This window comes from Ursus arctos, unplaced genomic scaffold, assembly GCF_023065955.2.
Source record: "Ursus arctos isolate Adak ecotype North America unplaced genomic scaffold, UrsArc2.0 scaffold_12, whole genome shotgun sequence".
Lineage (NCBI taxonomy): Eukaryota > Metazoa > Chordata > Mammalia > Carnivora > Ursidae > Ursus > Ursus arctos.
In genome coordinates, this window is record NW_026622786.1 from 50,878,520 (window position 1) to 50,898,742 (window position 20,223).

Here is a 20,223-nt window from a genome sequence, read left to right on the forward strand (position 1 = left end):
AATAGATGCATAAAGTGTTATTGGTATAGAAATGTGGAGAGCAAAGGGCTAGTTAATATTCAGGATTTTGATACTTGGTGAACTGACAGTATTGATTATATTAACCTCGATTGCAGTTGTGACTGATGATTTAAAGATTATAGGACTTAAAGAGTTGTCTTAATTTGAAGAAATGGCACTGGTTTTCATCTATCTAGCATGAAGATTCTTTATAAATATAGTGGTCTACCTGAACGTGGTTCTCTACGTTTGACCGCATGGAGTTTTGTTACCTTGGGCCTAAAATTTATTATCTGATGAATAATGTCAAAAACTTTGTTTTGGAAACCTGTTGAATTCTTTGTTTCACACTTGGGTGTAATAATCCATAGTGAAATGTTGCTTTGTTTGGCAGCCACACAGAGTGCTCAGACTGCCAGAGGTGGTTGTGGAAATTGATGACTAAACACATCAAAGAAGATGGTAGTTGTCGCCACCCACCCATCCCGCCAACTTCCAGTTTCATGGCTGAAAATGTTTAGGCTTCATGATTGGTGAATTGAACTAAACATACTTTTCTGTTTAGAGAGAGAGAGTTGGTTTGTCTTTTACCTATAAATTCTGAATTTTCAGTGAAGCTTCCACACTATTTTTTTTTCCAGTAAAGGAAGAACTTTAACAAAAACTAGATAATTTTGTTCCAGCATGATTTTATGGTACATAGTTACCAAGGTTTTACTTAAGTGCTAAAGTCTAAAGAGCTGAAGAGTGCATGAGAAGAATGGATTGGATAAAGGTACTCTTAAGACCTGTTACTGGTCACTAGGATGGAAATCAGCATAATTGAGCAGGTATATTTTATTCATAATGGTATCCCTTGAAGATTGAGTGGCATTTAGTCACTGTATTAACAAAACCCAGTAAACCGAAGTTTTTAACAGATTGGCCTTCCACATGCTTACACACACACTTCTTGGGTCATGGTAGAACTCTTGGAAGTCATGTTGACTGAAGTAGAGAAGGGGTTTAGATGGTGTGTAATGCTAAGTGAAATAATCCTCAGAATATGTTCCCTTCAGGAGAAAATGGGCCAGATTTATTTAGAGAAAATTGCCAATATATTGTTTGTTAATTGAAGAACTGAAATAAGCACATCCCAGTTACAGGAGGGCAAGGATGTTCCCCTTTTTTTTCAGGATCATCAGTCTTGCTACTTAAGAGTTATTAGACTTTAAAAATAACTGCAGATTTTTAGAGGAAAGAAATCTGAATTGATTTGAAGATTGCATCTGTAGCTGGAGAAATGACTTTCTTAATTATCCTTGCAAGTTAATTTTAGTCAGTTGCAAGCAGGTCAAAGTGAGTGTTTTCTAAAAACTCTTTGCAGCTGCTTTGAAATCGACCCTGTCATAGACCAGGAGGGGTAAACTAAAGGGAGTGTATAGGAATCCAAAGGAATCTAGTCATAATGAAGTTGTAATTATAAGGAGAAAACTTTTAGAAAAAGTATTTTATACAGTGTTGTGGAAAGATGGCAGATGATCTTTTTACTCTCTGTGATGGAATAAAGTAAGATTTCTGTTTCTAAAATCTTGCAACACCCTACTTTCACCTTGAGAGTTTTTGTTTGGGGAGGACTGGGGATGGAATCGCCAGGCTCCTTAGTTTAGGTGGCACAAGAAATGTGCCCTCAGCCTAACATAGGCCACATTGTCTGCTATGATTGCCATTTTAGCTGGTAAATTGAGATTTTCTTTCATAAAAAACAAGTGTCTTATGGTTAGGGGTTTTCATCTGACATTAAAAGAATGCTTTCGCAGTTTTTTGAACTAGTAAAAGTATCCTGCTTTGGGGTGTTCAGGACTGATCAGTGACAATTCAGGGCTTTTGAGAACAGTTTATTCTCCGAGAAACTCCCTAATAGTTACTACAGTATTCCTTTGGGGTCCTATTATTAACTTACAGGTAATCAAATGTCTGAAATTGACAAGGAAGGGTATTTTGAACCTCACCTAACATTCTTTTGCCTAGGGCAAGGGGGTCTCTTATGGAAGAATTATTTAAATTTGTGGAAATTAAAAAGAGGCGTGAATTGACTTTTAAAGGGAACACATGACAGCACATTTAATAAGTTTGTCTCTTAGAGATGCGATTGAAATCTCAGCAGAACCAACTTAAGAATAGTTTTGCTGCCGTAAATAAATGACCACTAGCAAAATGTAGAACCAATTACCACAGAATGGAGGAAGGGCATTTATGTTTCAGCAATTCACATACACAACACAATTAAGTCAAATGCAGCCCCAAGAAAGCCTTCGTATGTGGAAAAAAATAGGTAAGTTGGGTGGGGTAATAGGTATTAAAGAGAAATTAAGAGAAAGCTCTGGTTATTTTTCTATTTAAAAGGCATAATATACTTACAGCTTTAAATACTCAGTTTACCAATTCCTTAAAATAATGGACTTTACTGGGAGTGTTACTTCCTTTCCTACCTGTGCCTTCTATTATAGAATTTAGAATAGCTGGGTGGTAAGTTTGCAAATTCAGGAGTGCCAGATCTTTTCTGGTCATTTAAGGTTTACCATGTTTTAGGTAGATTTCTCAAGAACCAATAATCTAGAACTTAAGAAGTATGGAAATGCCATTTTTTGGTTACCTAGTAAAAATACACATCAAAGATTTTTATGGAATTATAGTCAACTACAGTCAGAACCCCAGCTGATGTAAATTTGTAGAGCAGTCATGCATAGGAAGGAATTACAGAGTAAAGCTTATGCTCTGAAACAAGACTGTCCAGTTTCAAGTACTAGTTATGTGACTTACGAGTTTGTATCTGTTTCCCCATCTCTGTAGTCAGAGTGAGCACTGCATTACACCCTTCAAAACTGCATGTACTAAGGACTTTTGTTAGATGTTATAATTATTCCTGTTAAAATGTCTGTTTGGGAAAAACTGGCTTGTGATGTAAACTTAGTATTTCCAAGATCCATCATTTAAATTATTACCCTAAAATTTCCAACCCCCACCCTCACCGAGCGTGTCATCTACTTTGCCTTTTTTACTTTTCTGCTATGCCCTCTGACAGGAGTACTATTGGTCAGTGAAAGTGCCAGACACGGTGGAGGATGAAGGCGGCATGGGCTTAAAGTGCTCGGTAGGGTCTCTCTCTAGATCCACCGTTTCAAGTCTTCGGAAAGAAATTGGTAATACTTCTTATTTTATTAACTTTATGCAGTTATAAAAATAATGAGTATTTGGTGAAAAGAATGCAAAACTGTAATTTTAAAACCTATGGCTGGAGATAACCACTAGCATTTTGGTGTATATTCTTCCTGCGTTGTTTTTGTGTTTGCATTGATTTTATAAGAGTGAGATGATTCTATTCAGCCTTTTGTAACTGACCATTTCCATGTCAAATATTGTTATACTTTTATGAAGACTGTATAGTACGCTTTTCAGCAATTCTAAAATCCATTCCAATTTCAGGCATGTTAAAATGGTGGGGGAATGTCCATCATAGAAATTGATGGAATATTACAGTTTAATTAGCAGTTTTTCCTACTCAGAACATAAAGTAATGGTGTGTCCTAAAACTGGTAGACTCAAACTCCATGAAATTGAGTGTTTCATTATATGGATTATGATATAAGCAGGTCCCTACTGAAGGGCGTTTAGGCCCCCTCTCCATTTTAAACTATGCTGTGATCAGTCCTTTATCCAATTTACGATATTTATACTCTTCTTTAGTCTACATTGCTAGGAGTGGAGTTACTTACTCAAATTTTACTGAATATTACTGCCCAACTGCCTCCAGAAAGGAGCCAGCTAACACTCCTGGTTGTGAGCACCATATTCTCTGATTAATACTGGCTAATTTTCCCCTTGATTTTGCTAAGTTGATAAGTGAAAAATGATATTTAACTTTCATTTCTTTGATTACAGGTGATTGTTTTTTTCATGTTACTTGGGCAGTTTACATGTATTGTGAGTTGACTCGGTCCATTTTTCTTTAGTGTTGGCTTTTATACTGATCTCTTAAGAGCACCTAAGTTATTTTGGGCATATATTGCAGATATTTTTATCTAATTTGGTGTATGTGTTTTGCAAAGTTTTAACTGGAGATTTATTCTTATCTAGGCTGTGATGTAAAGATCGGACTCCTTTACGTTGACAGCCAGTTGTTGAATTGCTTATCTTTTATTAGTGGGAAGAAGAGACCTTTATTCTAGAGAAGTGATTTTACTTCAGAGTTCACCTATCAGCCTTTCATAGGATGGATAATATGAATGTCCAGGAGTCCTTCAGATTGGGAAGAGAAAAGTGGGGTTCTTTTGGAGGGTTTGAGCTGCAATATTGGAACAGATCACAACTATCAGATGAAGGAAAAAAAGGCTAATGGAGAAAAACCAAGAATCACACAGAAGGGATTGACTAGAATAGAATGTGCCTAGCTTGGCATGTCTTTCACTGGCCTCAGGGCATTGGTGAGTTGCAGCTGTGGGCTATTAATGGAAGCTGAGAAATTAGGACAGAATGGAAGGGAAAAGTCAGTAAAGGGGAAAGAACTAGATAACACTAGTTAGACTTTATTGCCAAAAAAGAAGACAGAGGCCCAGGAAATAGAATCTCTGGCTTCTGGGAAAGAGGGCCCTTTCAAGGGGCAATTTAAGATAAGGATCTGTACACAAGAATTAGTGGTGAAGATTCCCATGAATCCACTTAGAGTGAACTTGGACTCTATTTGTAGTATTTAGGCCTTAGAGAATTTGATGTGTTTCAATGGAGCAGAGATTTCTGGGCTTTGGGATGTACAGAAGGAGTGAGGATTAAAATCATAGCTAATTTTCCTGAGTAATAAAAACTGGGCGTATGAATATTCATGAGTCTCATCTAGTCCTGGTTAAAGGAGGCAACCTGATTTGGTATTTTGACTGCATCTGCAGGATGAGGGGATTGTGAAAACTACTTGGCAAGGGCAGAACAAGGTTACCCGTCCTCAGCTGTTCATGAAAAGAGGATATTTTATCTGGCAGAGTGAGCAGCTAAAGCTCAAAGAGGTCTTCAAAATAAGAGCTACTGCTACAAGTATTCTATAGCAACGTTGTTCGTGAACAGTAGGGTAGAATGTTGGGAATGAAGAATACAAACTCAGTTGTCCCAATAAAGAGGAAGCAGGCACAGCTAGACTGGCTTCTGGTACAGAAGGAACAAGTGAAAGCAGTGGCAGGTGATGGTTCTTACTTTTTATTGACAGCCTACTGTGAACCAGGCATGGTGCTGGGGAAGCAGATTACCATCGTTCCTGCCTTCGTGTCTTACAGTCCAGTAGAGGAAGTAAGTGGTGTGGACATCATGCTTAGGGAAGCATTGAGGGGATGAGACCTCAGCAGTCATAAAAGGAGCCTTCAGAGGTCAAGGAAGTCTTTTTAAATTTTTTTTTGTTTTTGTTACTTTTTTAGGAAAACAAATGCAGTATCACCTGGAGACGGGAAAGGGTCTAGGGGTAATAAGGGGATTGGAGCTAGGTGTTGGGTCCAAGCGGGGAAGGGATGAATGACTAAGATGGATGTCAGGCAATCAAAAGAAAATCCAAAATAGGTAAAGCAGGTACTGCAAGAAGGGAAGTTGGCTCCCATTGTCAAGAGGTGATAAGTTAGCCAGCTTCTGAGGAGGTGGCCTTGTCTGTTATGACTTATAAACAGTCAAACATGGGGCACCACATCCTGGGTATAGCCAAGCCAACACTGAGGCTGCTGAGATGCAAGAAGCCATGTGCGAGGGTGCTGCTCCGCACCTAAATAGAGTAGAATAGATGTAAGGAAGGAACTTCAGCTTTTCAAAGAAAGCCTGAGGAAACTAAAGATGTTTGGAGTGGCAGGGAGCATAGATAAAGAATTAAACATGAATAAGCAGAGCAAATGCTCATGATTTCAACTTCTAGAGCTCTGAGGGACATCTGGTAAACCAACACTGTCTCGGTGCCAGTGTTTGGGTTGAAGTCAGGGTAAGGGGTGGGCCCGGGGCTTGACAGCCTGTTACTTTGGGAAGGGCGCTAAGCATTTTGAAAGCCTTCCCTACCACCTTTGCAGAAGGGCCTATAGTGAAGAGATAGAGGCAGTGATGGGGTAAGGGATGGTGACAAGCCAGCTTTAAATGAGTAAAACATGTGTTAAAGTTCATGTTGAGAAAAAGAGAATTATCTTCTAGGCTGAACTTGAGCTGTCTGAGGACCAACTCAGAGCCTTCCTGAGAAAGGAAAAACAGGATGCCTTGGAGAGAAGGGGGTGACACAAATATAACATTAGTGGTTAGGGTCTTAGAGGCCCAGGGTCTTCAGGGCAGGTTTCTGGTAACTTTCCATCATCCAGCTGCCCTTGATTCACTGAAAGGGTGAAGATAAAATAGGAAAAAGGTACATTTGTGTAGGCTTTCACAAGGACATTCATGACCATCTTGGGGGGCCTTCTATATTGGTGTTCACGAGGGTCTTTTATGTCTTCATCTGTAAAACTGGGTTGATCTGTTCTGAAAACTCCTGTAATGTTTACTAGTGTATCCGTCATTTAGATTCGTGCCCTCCAATACAGTAGCCACTAGCCATGTGTGACTAATTACAATCAAAACCACTTACTTCCTCATCACTACTACACACATGCCAATGTGGTTCATATCTACGGCATTGAACAGTGAAGATAAATATAACATTTCTACCTTAGGCCTATTGGATGCTACTGACCCAGGTGTATGACCTGCTGTGTAGGAGCTGCCTTATAAATTGTTGCATGAGCAGTCCCTGGACTGTTAGTGATTGCTAGTAAGAGCCTTGGTTTCCACTCTGCCCTTTCCCTTTACTAGCCAACAGAGCCAAGAAAGTTGCAGGAACCCAGATTGGAGTCTAGGTGCACACAGTGTACAGGTGACCGTTGGACAACATAGGTTTTATCCGTGCGGGTCTATTTAGGTGGATTTTCTTCAGTGAATACAGTACAGTACTATAAATACATTTTCCGTATGATTTTCTTAACATTTTCTCTAGCTTTATTGTAAGAATACAGTATATAATACATACAACAAAATATGTTATCAATAAGAGTGGTCATCAGGCCAACAGTTAACGTTCTGGGGACTAAAAAAATACACCGATTTAAGCCTGTGCCCCTAACCCTCACATTGTTCAAGGATTAACCGTAATACTAAGGCTCTGGAGAAGGCAAGATGAGGTATCCGGGTTAAAGCCAATTCTCAGTTCCCAAGATTGACCCTGAGCGGCCTATCTGCCCTCTAGTTGCAAACCTGATGGCAGCACCCAGAGGTGTTCACCACTGGAGCAGGGGACTGGGGAAGTGGGACTCATTGGGGCCTGGGAACACATTGACTTTCCAAGCTTCACCACTTACAGCATGAGGGAGCTGCACCCCATCTTTAACCGATCCAGAGTCAGCTTCTTATCACAGGAGAAGGTGAGTGGGTGAAGGGAACTTGAAGGGAAAACAGAGAGAGAGATGTGCTGAGGCTCTAGTTCTTCCAGAGGGTCAGTTACAGGAACCTCATGTGAAGGGAGATACTCTATGTTGGCGGGTAAGTATCCCTCATGGGTGGGAAGGTAGTCCACTGGGAGGGCTGTCAAGGGGCTGACTAGGTGTCCTGGCTTTGAGTCAGGGCCCCTGCTCCCCAGCATCTTGTACAGATCCACTAGTTGTCCTGTCTCTGCTATGAGAGCTTTTGAAGGTGGTAGGCTTGAGGCACTGTACCCTGTGTCTTCCTCAGAGGTGTAGTGACCTTGGACTCCTTGTCCTTTGTCCGGCCAGTTGGGGTGACAGGGATGTCTGAAGACTGGGGTCACTTGATGAAGGACTTCAGTGATGACCAGGGTCTCAGGTTCTTCAGGATTGGGCCAATCTGTCAGGAGCCTGTCCAAGGGCAGCTGCGTCTTCTCCTGAGAAAGGGGAGGAAGAGGCTCATACAGCCATGTTACGTAAGTAGCCCTTGACAACTGACTTTTCCAGGGTTATGCAGCCTTGAAGGCTGCACTGCCTAGTTGGCTCAAGGTGGGACACTGGGGGCCGTTGCCTTTGTGACAGGAGTGAAGCAGTCAACATCGTCAGGGAGGAAGAGAGACAGGAGCCATGGACTCCTCAACCCCCCAGCCAGGGAGCGACTCTGCTCAACCTTCAGCCAGACTGTTTCTGAGGAGTCCAACTGCACTAGCTATTTCTCCAGGATAGAGGGCGAGGTAGGTGCAAAGGGAAGGCTGGGCTTGCTCCTGTCTGGGGGAGGAGGCAGAGAAGACTTTCAAGAAGTCTCACTAGAGCTAATCTTGAGAGAGATACTTTCCAAGTAGGGAGGTAACAGGCCAGGAGGACTGTTCTGTTCTGGAACCTGCTAGTTCTTTCCTTTGCCAGGCAAACTGAGGCTTTGGAAATCTGAGGTTGCCTAATGAGGAGATCTTTAAAGGATGCTAATGAGTTTGGGCTTTGATTAAAGGTTCAGGGTAAACTGGAAACTGGAGTAATTAATTCTTTTTCCTCTATGGCTAATTTTGTCTGCTACTTCTCTGCCTTCTCTTTGTCAATATCACATCAGTTACTAGCTCGTCAATGTCCTAATTCTTTCCTATCTTATTGTGGATTCCTGAGTCCAAGTGCTTTATGAACATTTCTCTTTCTGTGCTTTATTGGGCTCTACCTACCCCTCAAAACTATCTTTCACACTGACTGCTTGTTCTTTCTGAAGCAGAGTTCCAAAGCCGCTATCATCTAGACTTACATGTGCAGTGAAGCTTCTAGCCCTTAGACTGGTAGTCAGGTTCTTGCACCTTCCTCTACCTCCTCATGTCTCCATTCAGAAACTATTTCAGGCACACCATCCTGGTCTTTTTAAACACATTTTTTCTCAGTGCCACCACCACATTGGGCGCTTCCACTGCCAACCTCCACCCTGCTTTTGTTGGCTGCACCATTTCCTGCTTGATGCTCTTCCTCTCTCATGAAGCCCCTCCTGATTGTTTCCTCCACTGGACTCCTACAACAGCAAAGAACCACTTTCAGGTTCTTGGCACATGATATTTTATACTGTCACTTTTTCTTTTTTTTAACATGTCCATAAACCATCTACAATCAGGGATCATTCATGCCTTAAGAGAGGGGTAGGATGACAAAAAATAGCCTTAGACAGGGGAAACCCTGAGAACTAGTCCCAACTCCGAAACTCTACAGCTTGGGGAAACTCCATCAACCTCTCTGGCCTTTGTGCTCATCTGTCAAATGCCAAGTTGTGTAAGAGTGCTTAGGTCTGGATTGGCCTCTGATGTCCCCTTCTTCCTCGAGCATGGCAAGATTCCAACAAGTGACTGATGGTGCTGTCTCAGGACAGACTTCCGCAAAGGACACTGACAAGCTGGAGGGTAAGTGTGTGTTTCTTTTTTAGGAGTGTGCTCTTTTCTGATCATTACCCAAACTGGCCGTGGCACAATGGTCTGGCTTGGTAGATGGTCTTTAGCTCGGGGAAGCATAGCTAACAAAGCATTGTTACCCCAGGTGTGGGAGAGACTACACAGGATGCGAAAATGGTTTGTTTTTTTTCATAAGGTGAGGCATTTGCTATGCCTTCTTGAAGGCTTTGACAGTATTGATAGAGCCTGCTCCTTAGAGCTTGTACAAAGCAGGGCCTCTGGCTAACAAGTCCTGGGGTAAGGCCTCTGAGACCACCATTAGTTCAGGTACCTCATGGACATGGTTTAGTTTCTACAAACTCAAAATGGAGAACATCCCAGTGATCCCCTTTATGATTTGGCCTTTTCTCTAGAACTTGAAGACATGTTATATTTTAGACACATCTTAAAAAGTGGTAAGGGAGCACAGGAGCTAAGGCCTGGGAACTCAGAATTCTGAGAATTTTGTTGGAGGTGAAAGAATATTGTTTCTAATGTTTGCCTCAGCCTATTACCAGGAGAGCAGTTTGGGTCTTTAAAAACAGTCCACCCACTTCAGGGGTCAAGTGACACGGGGTTCTGAGGCTGCCTCAAGGCCATCATCACAGATGCCATGTTTAAGCTAAATTTTATTTTCTAATTTACCAGTTATTTTTGCAAAAGATATATATGCACATAGTTTTGTTAGAGTTTGAAGAAACTTTGTAATGAAAATTAAGTGACCCTCTTAACCTCCAACCCGCTACTCAAAGGCAACCAGCATTATCAGTTTCATATGTAGGCTTCTAGAAATACCCTCTACACATGCTGCAGTTGTGTGTGTATATAAAATCTCCCTCCTTTTTATACAAATGAGAACCCATTTTAGACAACTGTTACAAACTGTTTTTTTCACCTTCAAATATCTTAGGGATTTTTAGACATGTGGATCTCTCTCTTTTTTTCAGTAGTTGCTTAAATCTTGTTGTATGGATGTACCCACGTTTAATCTGCTCCCCTGGTGGCAGGCTATATTATGCCCAGTTTTTTGGCTTCTATTTATAATGCTACAATGAACATACTTACACTATATAATTTTGGACACATGAATGGCAATTTCTATTATCTCTTCCCTGTGTTAATGTCTCTAAACCTTTGTGTGTCTGTCTTAGCATTTCTTCTAGGTTTTTACGGCTTTCCTAGGCCCTGCATGCCTCTGTTTCTCCTCATTCCCAACCAGAGGCAGACAGAGACCATGACGCCAAAGCTACAAGTTCGGGAGCCATGTGTCCGGGACTGACCCAGAGATGCTTCCCACTGTGCTATTTCAGGCTCTTAGGACGTGGGACTGTGGAATCTCAGCATTGGAAGAGAGGGATCGTAAAGCTCAAATGATGCAGCTTCTCGTATTTGAATCATCTCTGCCACCGGCAACAGCATCCTTATTGAGTGTGAGCACGTAGGTCATCACAAGATTGCCACCAAGTTAGGGCCCAGTGTGTGAATACCTCTTCAGTTAGCCTGTTCAGCTCAGAGGTGCTGACTGCTAGAAACACTCCCCTCACTGTATGCTTAAAGATCTTTTAGAGCATACAATATAATGTCAGATAGAACATCCTACTTGTGTGTGAATCCAGGACCCACCATTTACTAGCCAACTAGTGTTGGGCAAGTTACTTAGTCCTCTGTCCCTCAGTTTTCTCATCTTTGAAATGAGGATAATAGTGCAACCTCCTAGAGCTGTTGTATGGATTAGATTTTAATGCATGAAAGAGGTTTTTTTTTAAAGTGCCTGCTATATAAAAGCTACAGATATACCTCATTTTATCATGCTTGGCTTTATTGCACTTTGCAGGTACTGTGTTTTTTACAAAATGAAGGTTTGTGGCAACCCTGCTTCAAACAAGTTTACTGGCATCATGTTTCCAACAGTATTTGTTCACTTTGTGTCTTTGTGTCACATTTTGGTAATTCTTGCAACATTTCAAACTCTTTCATTAATATATTTGTTATGGTGATATATGATCAGTGATTATGACTAGCAGAAAACTCAGATGAGGATTAGAATTTTTTAGTAGTAAAGGATTTTGAAATTAAGGTATGTATATTGTGTTTTTAGACAGTACACTGCACACTTAATAGACTGCAGTGTAATATAAACGTAACTTTTATATGTACTGGGAAACCTAAAAACTCATTTGATTTTATTGCAATATTCGCTTTATTGCAGTGGTTCAAAACTAAACCAATAAATCTGAGGTATGCCTCAGATAAATATATATAAACATGAATATATTACTTAATACAATTATATACTATATTATATATAATTATGTATCATGTATATGACATATACATATAATTAAATATATGTCTACATATATAAAAACTGTTGTTATTGTTCTTGCTATTGTAACTTAATAGGGACAAAATACCTCAATAGTGAAATATGTCAAGTGTGAGTCTTCCTGGGAAGAAAGTGAACCACCTTTGCCTTGTATGACCCATGTGCGTTACACGGCATTTTACTTAATCCCCACACCAGTTTACATGGGAGATACTGTCCATTCCTGTACAGAGGGTAAAACTAGGGCTCAGTTCATCAGGCAAGTTGCCCAAGGGCCATCCACCATAGTAAGTAGCAGAGGTGGGGTTTGCACCCAAACTTTATTTCAAAGGCACTAACAGTAGTGCCTTCAGTTCCCACTGAGGCAGACATGGCTGAAACCCGCTCTCTCTCTGAGCAGCAGCTGGTACCACTGGCTTCTGGCCTGAGGAAGGGTGTGGATGAGAGAATGCGCTGTGTAACTGAGGAGGAGAATCTTGGAGGAGAATGGCTATGAGGTGTGAGGGAGAGTGTGGGGCTGCCAGGGTGCTGGGCAATGGGAAGAATACTGGCATACTGCCTTTCTCCCCTTTGCTCCCCTGAAATGCACAGTCTTGTTCCATGTTCAGATGCCTCCAACTCCCAGAACACCCACCCAAGATGACCATCTTGCCCACGTGAGCTGTTCTCACTTCCTCGGGCTGTGCGGCAGTACCCTTCTCATCCTTTAGTCTCCGCTCTCCCATCTGCCAGCCGAGCAGCCTCTCCTTCTTGAAAACCTTTTCCTTACACAATGGAATGACTTACTGGCTTTCTGCCAACACCAAAATAGTCTGAGCTCTATTTATCTGTTCTATGCTCAGGACAGGAAATGTCACGGTAAAACTCCAATTCTCTTGAATTTGGATGAGTCAAGCTAGTGCTCAGCAAATGGCAAAAATACTTGCTTTTTAAATTTCTTTTGAAGTAGTTGAGGTGAGGAGGGGAGCATAAGGCAGAGAGAGGAATGAAAAGCTATGGGTCTTTTTGGTCGTAAGCTTCAGAAAATTCTGTGCATAGGAGTGGTGACTCAGTAACCTAGCACAGGGGCTCCATCTTATCCATAGGAACTAAGCACCTAGGTCTCCTTGTAACTAGAATGGGAAACCTGCATCACTGGAATCCCATCAACTCACCAGTAAGGCTTTATAACCTTACCTCCACGATGGGATATTTCTTGGCCCAGGTGCTGTTCGCTGGGTCTGGAATTTCTTTACTACACCACTGAGGTCTGAGGGCCGAAAGAAGAACAAATACCCTATAGATAAAAAAATGACATCTGGTTAAGTGTGCCCACAGTGGCATGGAGGCATTGGTTCTTAGTGCACTGATTTCACTGTAGAGGCGGTTCAGTATAGGGGTATGCAAATGAGTAGCATAAAAACCCTGAAGGAGAAAGATGATGCATCATGCAAGGCTAGACTAGTTTTCTGTGGAGTTTGGATAGATGATAGACTCATGATGCCGCTGTTTGGGGTTTGCTAAATAAACTATGAAACTTTTACTCAGTGTAATGTTTAGCTGTCACTATCCAGCCATGCATTCATTCTGCAAACATGGACGGAAGCCCCAGCGAGTGATGAGCACATGCCACGTACTGGGGATGGAGGAGCAAACAAGAAGACATAGTTCCTGTCCGTGGGGAGCTTACTACTTAGTTTAGAATGTTGATAAAGTGTTCGCAGTAACAGGTAAACTATTATGCTAAAAGTAAAAACAAAACAAAAACAAAAAAAACCTTAAAAAGCAAAACAATATACAAATGGCATAAGTAGTTTGAACATAACTGTATTTTTTAAAAATGCCTAGAAAAAAAAAAAATAATCCAAACTGTTAACAGTAGTTGTATTTGATAGAAGAAATATGGGTCTTTTTTCTTTATCATTTCTGGGCTTTTGAAAATATTTTAAAATTGTTTACATTACTTTCATGACATGGAAGGAAAAAAGTCCTAAAAATGTTTCTTATAAATGCATGTGACTTAAACTTTTATTTTTAAAAAATTCAAAACTAATATGAAACATTTTTTAAGAACTAGCTTTAAAAAGCTTTGATGTTTAATAAGAATGGAGGTTTAGCCCTTTGAAGCAAGAGATAGGCCCACGTAACGGGTTTTTCTCCAAACAAATGTGAGCAGATCATGCAGATGAGGACAGTGCCCAAGGGATGGTGGGCCAATAAGGTGGAAGAAAACTAGGTCCCTAATGACTGGAGCACAGCTGCCAACCAACCTGGATGACTCACCTCAGGACTGTTCTATGGGAGAGAAACTATTTTATTAAAGCCATATATCTGGTGACTTTTTTTTTTAACAAAAAAGTCTTCACCCTAACTGATAATATTTCCCTCAAGAAGATGAGTTTGATCCTGCTTGACTCTATTTGAATTAAACTTTTTCAAAGTTTACCTAAAGAGAGCGCTGCTTTGAAGTATCTGTCACACAAGGGAGCTTCAATAAATGTAAAGCCTTTCAGACAAGTTCAATGGCTAGTAGAATGACTTTGAGCTAGTTTTATTTTGACCTCTTCTCTTTACACATTTGAAGAAATCTCTGTATTGAATAACTCATTAGAAGATTCTCTTTACAGAATAATACCCGTTTAAAGAAATTGTAGAAAATAGTTAAACAGAACTACAATCACCTGTTATTCTAGCCCCTGATAGAACCACCATTAATATTTTGGTGCATTATCCTTGGGTTAGAGAGTGTTAATCACTACCCAATACTCCTTTACCCTCTTCCTTAGGAAGAGGACCCTGATATACTGGGATGACAGTGGGCCCAGATGTAAGACCACAATTTTTAAGTCTCCCTTGCCTCACCAAGTTCTGGGCAATGAGGTGTAACCAAAAGTGTCCTGACTTCTTCAGTAAAGTGTCTTGACTTCTTCACATAAAGGCTCCGGAACAGGGAAGTGTGGGCACCTTTCTTCCCCCCCGTAGTTGTAGAATGCAGGCATGATGGCTGTGGTCACTGGACCATGAAGTGAGCTTGAGGATGGAAGCCAAGAGAGGACAGTGGCACGAAATGACAAAAGGAGCCTAGATCCCTGATGACTACAGAGCTACTACACCAGTCCTCGACCTGAGTTTACTTCCTTAACTTGGGTGAGAAACTGCCGGCCAGTTTAAGTCCTATAATCGGCTTTTTATGTTATACAGAAGCAAATTTAATGCTAGCTGATATATCTTGCATATGGGTATGTGTGTGTGTATGTACTTTTTAAAAGGTGAAGTTGTGTAATTCCTTGCAACCTTTTTAACATGTAATATTGCAAATATTATACCATTTAATTTTCTTCTATCTCTTTAATGGCTATAATACGCCATACAGCATGAGATATTGTGATGTAGGAAACCAGTCCCATGTCACTGGGCAAGTAGGTTCTTTCAAATAGTTCTCCATTAATGAACAATAATTCAGTGAACATATTTGCCACTAAATATCTGCAAATACTTATACTTAAAATAAATTTCTACTTAGGAATTGCTAGATCATAGGTTTTATTTTTTTTCAAAAAATTTAACATATACTGCTGTCCAAGAAAGTTGAATAAATTTAGTCTGCTACCAGCAATGTTTGAGAAAGCCCATTTCTTTGACCCATAGTGGCAACAGCTGTTATCATTTAAAAAAAAAAAGTTACAGAAATTGGAAAATGTAACCAACTCACTTTTGCCGGAAGTAACGCATTGAGAAAATGCCCACTATGACGACAGCAATGCAAATGCTTGGTGCCACAAACACACTCCAACTGGCTTTACCTGAAAAGTTAGCAAACCCTGTGACTGAGTTATCTGCCACGAACATCTAAAAATACTGTTGCGTGAACCCTCTGGCACCTCCCCACAGCTACTGGATAGCTGGGCTCAGGAACAAGGCCAACTTGTTTTTGTCCCTTCGGTTAGGGAGAAGGGGCCCTAAGGGGACCAGCTCTCTGGTTCTAAGGAAGGGACTCCAGCCTTACAAGGGCTCCTTCCTCTTAACAGGGGCAGAAGGAGAAGGGGGTGTGGTATACAAAGCGCTGGCTGGGAACTGGGAGCCCTGAGTTCTAGTCCTGGCTTTGCCGCTGACTGCTACGGGATCAGTGGACTTCAGATTCTTGATCTATAAAAGGTGAATGATGACGTCTACCTTACGGGTTGCTGTGAAGATTAGTGATGGTACATATAAAGCACATGGTGATGTATCTGAACAGAAGCAGCCCCTGAGAAATGGTATCACTGGTTTTACCAAACCATTGGAAAAGCCTTCTGTCTTTCTAGGGTCTTTGAAACTGTTCGGATTCCTTGCTATGAATGTGTACTCAGCTATGTGTCAGGATTCTCCATTACTTCATCCAGTTATTGAGTATTAATGCATCAGGCCCTCTTAGGTGCTGGGATGCAGACGTCACTAGGCCATGGGCTCTGCTGTCTTAAGCCATGAATCTAGTCCGGGAGACAGATGTGTAAACATGTAAACAAACCATGATGCCATGGGGTATACATTTAAAAAGGCACGTAAGAGGCAGTGTAGCAGGGATCGGCATGGGAAATGACATCAAAGGCAGCTCAGGATGTTCTCCCAACGGCACGATGTGAAAAGCGACAGATCTGAAGGATGGAGCCAGCACAGCAGACAAGTTAGGGAAGCAGACTAGACAAAGCTAGGCGAAGGCATGGAAAGAAGAAACAGTGCTGCGCTGTCGGGCAACCGCAGGTAGTCTGGCCTTGCTTTCCAGGATAAATGATGAGCGTGTGGCAGAGGATGAAGCCAGACAGATGAACAGGAGCAGATCACACAGGGCTTGGAGACGGAGCGGTTTGAATTCCGGCTTGAAGGCCCTTGGGGAACCACTGACGGGTGCCGCAGGAGGCCGACTGTCAGCGTGGAGCAGGCATCTTGCAGAAAGATTCTTCTAACTGTGTGCAGGACAGGTGGGGTTGGGGGCAGGGGAGGGAGGATGAGCAGGGAAGGATGAGAGGCCACAGCCCTGCCAGCCCCCCAGAGATGTGTGCCACCAGGGCTGAAGGGGGGGCGGGGAGCTGACGCAGGCAGCTTTGCTACCTCTCTGCACAATCAGCCCCATCTGAAATTTCTGTAGCATCTGCCTTCCTTCCTTCCTGGGCAGATGGGACAAGTCTGGGGTACCACAGGTAGAAAGATGCTGGGTCATTAATCCAATTAATTGCTTACAGTTAGCTTTCACGGGGTACTAGGGGATGGGGTTTGTCAGGCTTCCCAGCGGAGAAGTACGGGGCATAGAACAACAAAGTCCTGAATGATGGTTGCAGAGCAAGAACAGCTGGTTTCATGCTCGGAGCAGATACAGACAGGTGCTGCCCAAGAGAAGAGCACAACTTAGCCTGCGGAGGCAAGTCCATGTGAGCTATGTCCCTTCTTTATACACTCCGATTTAACCGAGGTCACTAAAACCTGAGTTTGAATTGTCATTCTACCACTTGCCACTTCCATGACTTTGGGTAATCTTTCTGTACCTTCTGGGCCTTATAAAAAGGCATCCTAATCCCTAATTCCTTTATTCATTTTTGAATTGAGTGCTTCCTGGTACTGTGGCCAGGTACAATCGTGTAAAGCAGACACCTTACGTGGCAGTGGTCAGGATTAAATGAGTAAAAGTATGTGTTATGCAGGCTGAATTGTGTCTTCCCACCACAAAAAACCGTATGTTATTCTAACCTCCAGGACCTCAGAAAGTGACTGTATTTGGAAATGGGATCATTGCAGGTGGAATTAGTTAAGATAAGGTCAGAGTGTAATAGGGTGGCCCTGACCCAGTATGACTGGTGTCCTTATAAAAAGAGGAAATTTGAACGAAGACACATACAAGAAGAATTCCAGGTGAAGATAAAGGCAGAGATCTACAAGCCAAGGAGCACCGAAGACTGCGCCTCAGCTGGAGGGGGAATTCTATGAGCTGATTCTCTCAGAGACTTCAGAAGAAACAACCCTGCTGACACCCTGAACTTCCACCTTCCACAACTGTGAGAATATAAATTTCTATTATTTAAGCCACTCAGTTTGTGGTGCTTTGTTACAAGGGCCCCGGCAAACAAATACAGTATGCAAAGCACTTAACGCAATGACCGCTGCATGTAACTATCTGATATGCACTAGCTGCTATGGTTATTATTGAGATTATTCCCATTGGCCATTGGAACAGATATTTAGTGAACAAGTACCATGTGCCGGGCACCGTACTAGACCTCAAAGATAAACAGGTATCAGTTCCTGCCTATTGGATTCAGAGTTTCGAACAGGCGTCAAATGTAGTGCATTATGAAGGAATTATGGAGGTGCATTTGGGAAGGCTTCCTGGAGGAGGAAACATTCAGGCTGAGTTTTGAAAAATAAGTAGGTACTATCTCCAAGCAGACCATGAAGTGGTAGAGTACTCCAGTTAAAGGAAACAGCAAGTGCAAAGGGGTAGCAGCGAGAAAGTAATTAATGAATTAGAGAAACTGTGATCATCTCTTTGCCAGTCGTAGTGGGAGTGTATACCCATGTAGGAATCCAGGGTGGACACACCACCTTTAAAGTTGCTTCTTACCTTCCAGACAAAATTCCCTCTTGTTTCCTGGCGGGCTTTCACCAGCAGCTGTCAGAGCTGTCATCCATAGGACATATGTCACTCTGGGCTGCAGGCTGTCTATTGAATGTGAATTTAGGGATACCCTATAGGGAATTTCTGAAAGGAGGATAAAGATAAAAGAAGAAAGACACGTATTAAAGGAAATATTTGAATGCGAGCTTTTACTTATTTTTGTTGCTGTTGTTATGCTTTATTTAATTTGAAAGAGAAAAGCACGTTGAGGTTTTAAAATGGTTCTAATTCATCAGTACTTAATACTTTAATTGGCCCTAGATACTGTCATTTATGGAGGTCCTACTTCACAGCATACCTAAATAATTAAATATATTTTCTGTGGTAAAATCTTTTGAAAGAACTTTTATCATTCTGCTGGTTTCTTTTTTTTTTTTTAAGATTTTATTTCAGAGACAGAGTGTATACGCATGCCTGCTCTCCCTGGAGCACAAGGGTGGGGAGGGGCAGAGGGAGAGGGAGAAGCATACTCCCCGCTGAGCAGGGACACCCAGGGGGGCTCCATCCCAGGGGATCATGACCTGAGCCAAAGGCAGACACTTAACAGACTGAGCCACCCAGGCGCCCCTACCATTCTGCTTCTGAAATTATTTAGCTGTAGTAACTCATTTCATTTCCTATGACTACAATGTTTCCAACATTTTAAGATATATTTGAGAACTTTTGGGGAGGCAATTAAATACACAAATTGTTTTCAATGGAATTTTTAAGCAAGCTAAGTTCAGCAGTTAATGAAATAGTTAAGTAACATTAATTTTGATTTTCTGCTTTTTTTGGTAGGTTCTGGACACGGGTCTTTAATGGGTTTAATACGATGATCTACTTTAATTTGACATAAAATCTAAAAGTGGGAGCAATTGTACTTAGATTAGATTTACTCAGGAGTTTAAGCCTAGCCTATCAGTCCCTTTTGCTCTCAACACCCCTGCAGAGTCTCAGCAGGAAAGATTTTGGGTTCTGATGTTGTTTTTCTCCTCTTGCAGAACGTAGGCAATCTCCTCCAGGATCTGCTGGCTGTGAGTTTTGGAGTGACTTCTCAAAAGCTGGGGATGCGGGGGCAGGGGGGCTACAAGGTCAAGGGCAGAACTTGGGCAGGAGCAGCCTGCGGGCTCTTCAGGCGTGCCTGTGCTGGTGATCCAGGTGGAAACTAGAACCCAGCACTTTGAGCCTCAATATCAGCTACCAGCTCACAAACCCCAGGGCAGGTCAGACAACGTTCCTGTTTGCTAAACTTATTTCAACAGTCACAAATATTTATTGAGCTTGTGCTCTGGACAAGTCACCAAGGATACAAAGGCACAGAATCTGCATCAGTGGGGAAAACAGACCTCTTATGCTCCCATACCCCTGTTTACTATGGGTAACCAGCAAGAAGGAGTCCTGTACTATCGTGGCCACTCCACGCAAAGGGGCTGAAGCCTGAGCAGATCGCTTAACAGCTGTGACTATCAGGGCAATTTCTGTATTCAACATCCTGTTGCGAAAAAAGTACCACGTGGAAAGTGGCAAGCCAACTCTAACCTGATGAAGTTGCTTGCCCAGACTTAAGCAGTATGATGAAACTCAAAAATCTCTCCTTATTCCTGAGGCAGGAGAGTAAAACATTAATTTTGGAAAGACCTTCTGCTCATCTTGCTGCAGCAAAGCATCAGTGAGCATCAGAGTCAACTGTCCGACTGCATGAAGGCACCGTCGGCTCTGAGACCTCAGAATAGGAGGGAAGGGATCTGAATGGTTTGCTGGGCCAAAGAAGTTTACATGCAAACACACACACACACACACACACACACACACACACACACACACACGAAGAACAAAAATATTAACTCTGTGGAGGGAGCAGTGAGGCAGGTGATGGCGCCA

At 42.0% G+C, this 20,223-nt stretch overlaps 1 protein-coding gene across 7 annotated transcripts in view; it reads right to left on the minus strand.

The window, feature by feature from the left end:
- Positions 1-5,979: 5,979 nt before the first annotated feature.
- Positions 5,980-20,223, minus strand: part of IL12RB2 (interleukin 12 receptor subunit beta 2) — an 81,034-nt gene continuing 66,790 nt past the window's right edge. For 3 of the 7 annotated variants that reach the window (XM_026497847.4, XM_057310575.1, XM_057310576.1), the window contains 4 exons: positions 18,307-18,444; positions 15,427-15,517; positions 12,912-13,011; positions 6,991-7,915 (listed from right to left, as the gene is read on the minus strand). In XM_026497847.4, the coding sequence (XP_026353632.1) occupies positions 7,373-7,915; positions 12,912-13,011; positions 15,427-15,517; positions 18,307-18,444 (872 nt within the window). In that variant the 3' untranslated portion in view covers positions 6,991-7,372. The other 4 variants (XM_057310577.1, XM_057310580.1, XM_057310579.1 and 1 more) reach the window with 4 other exon arrangements.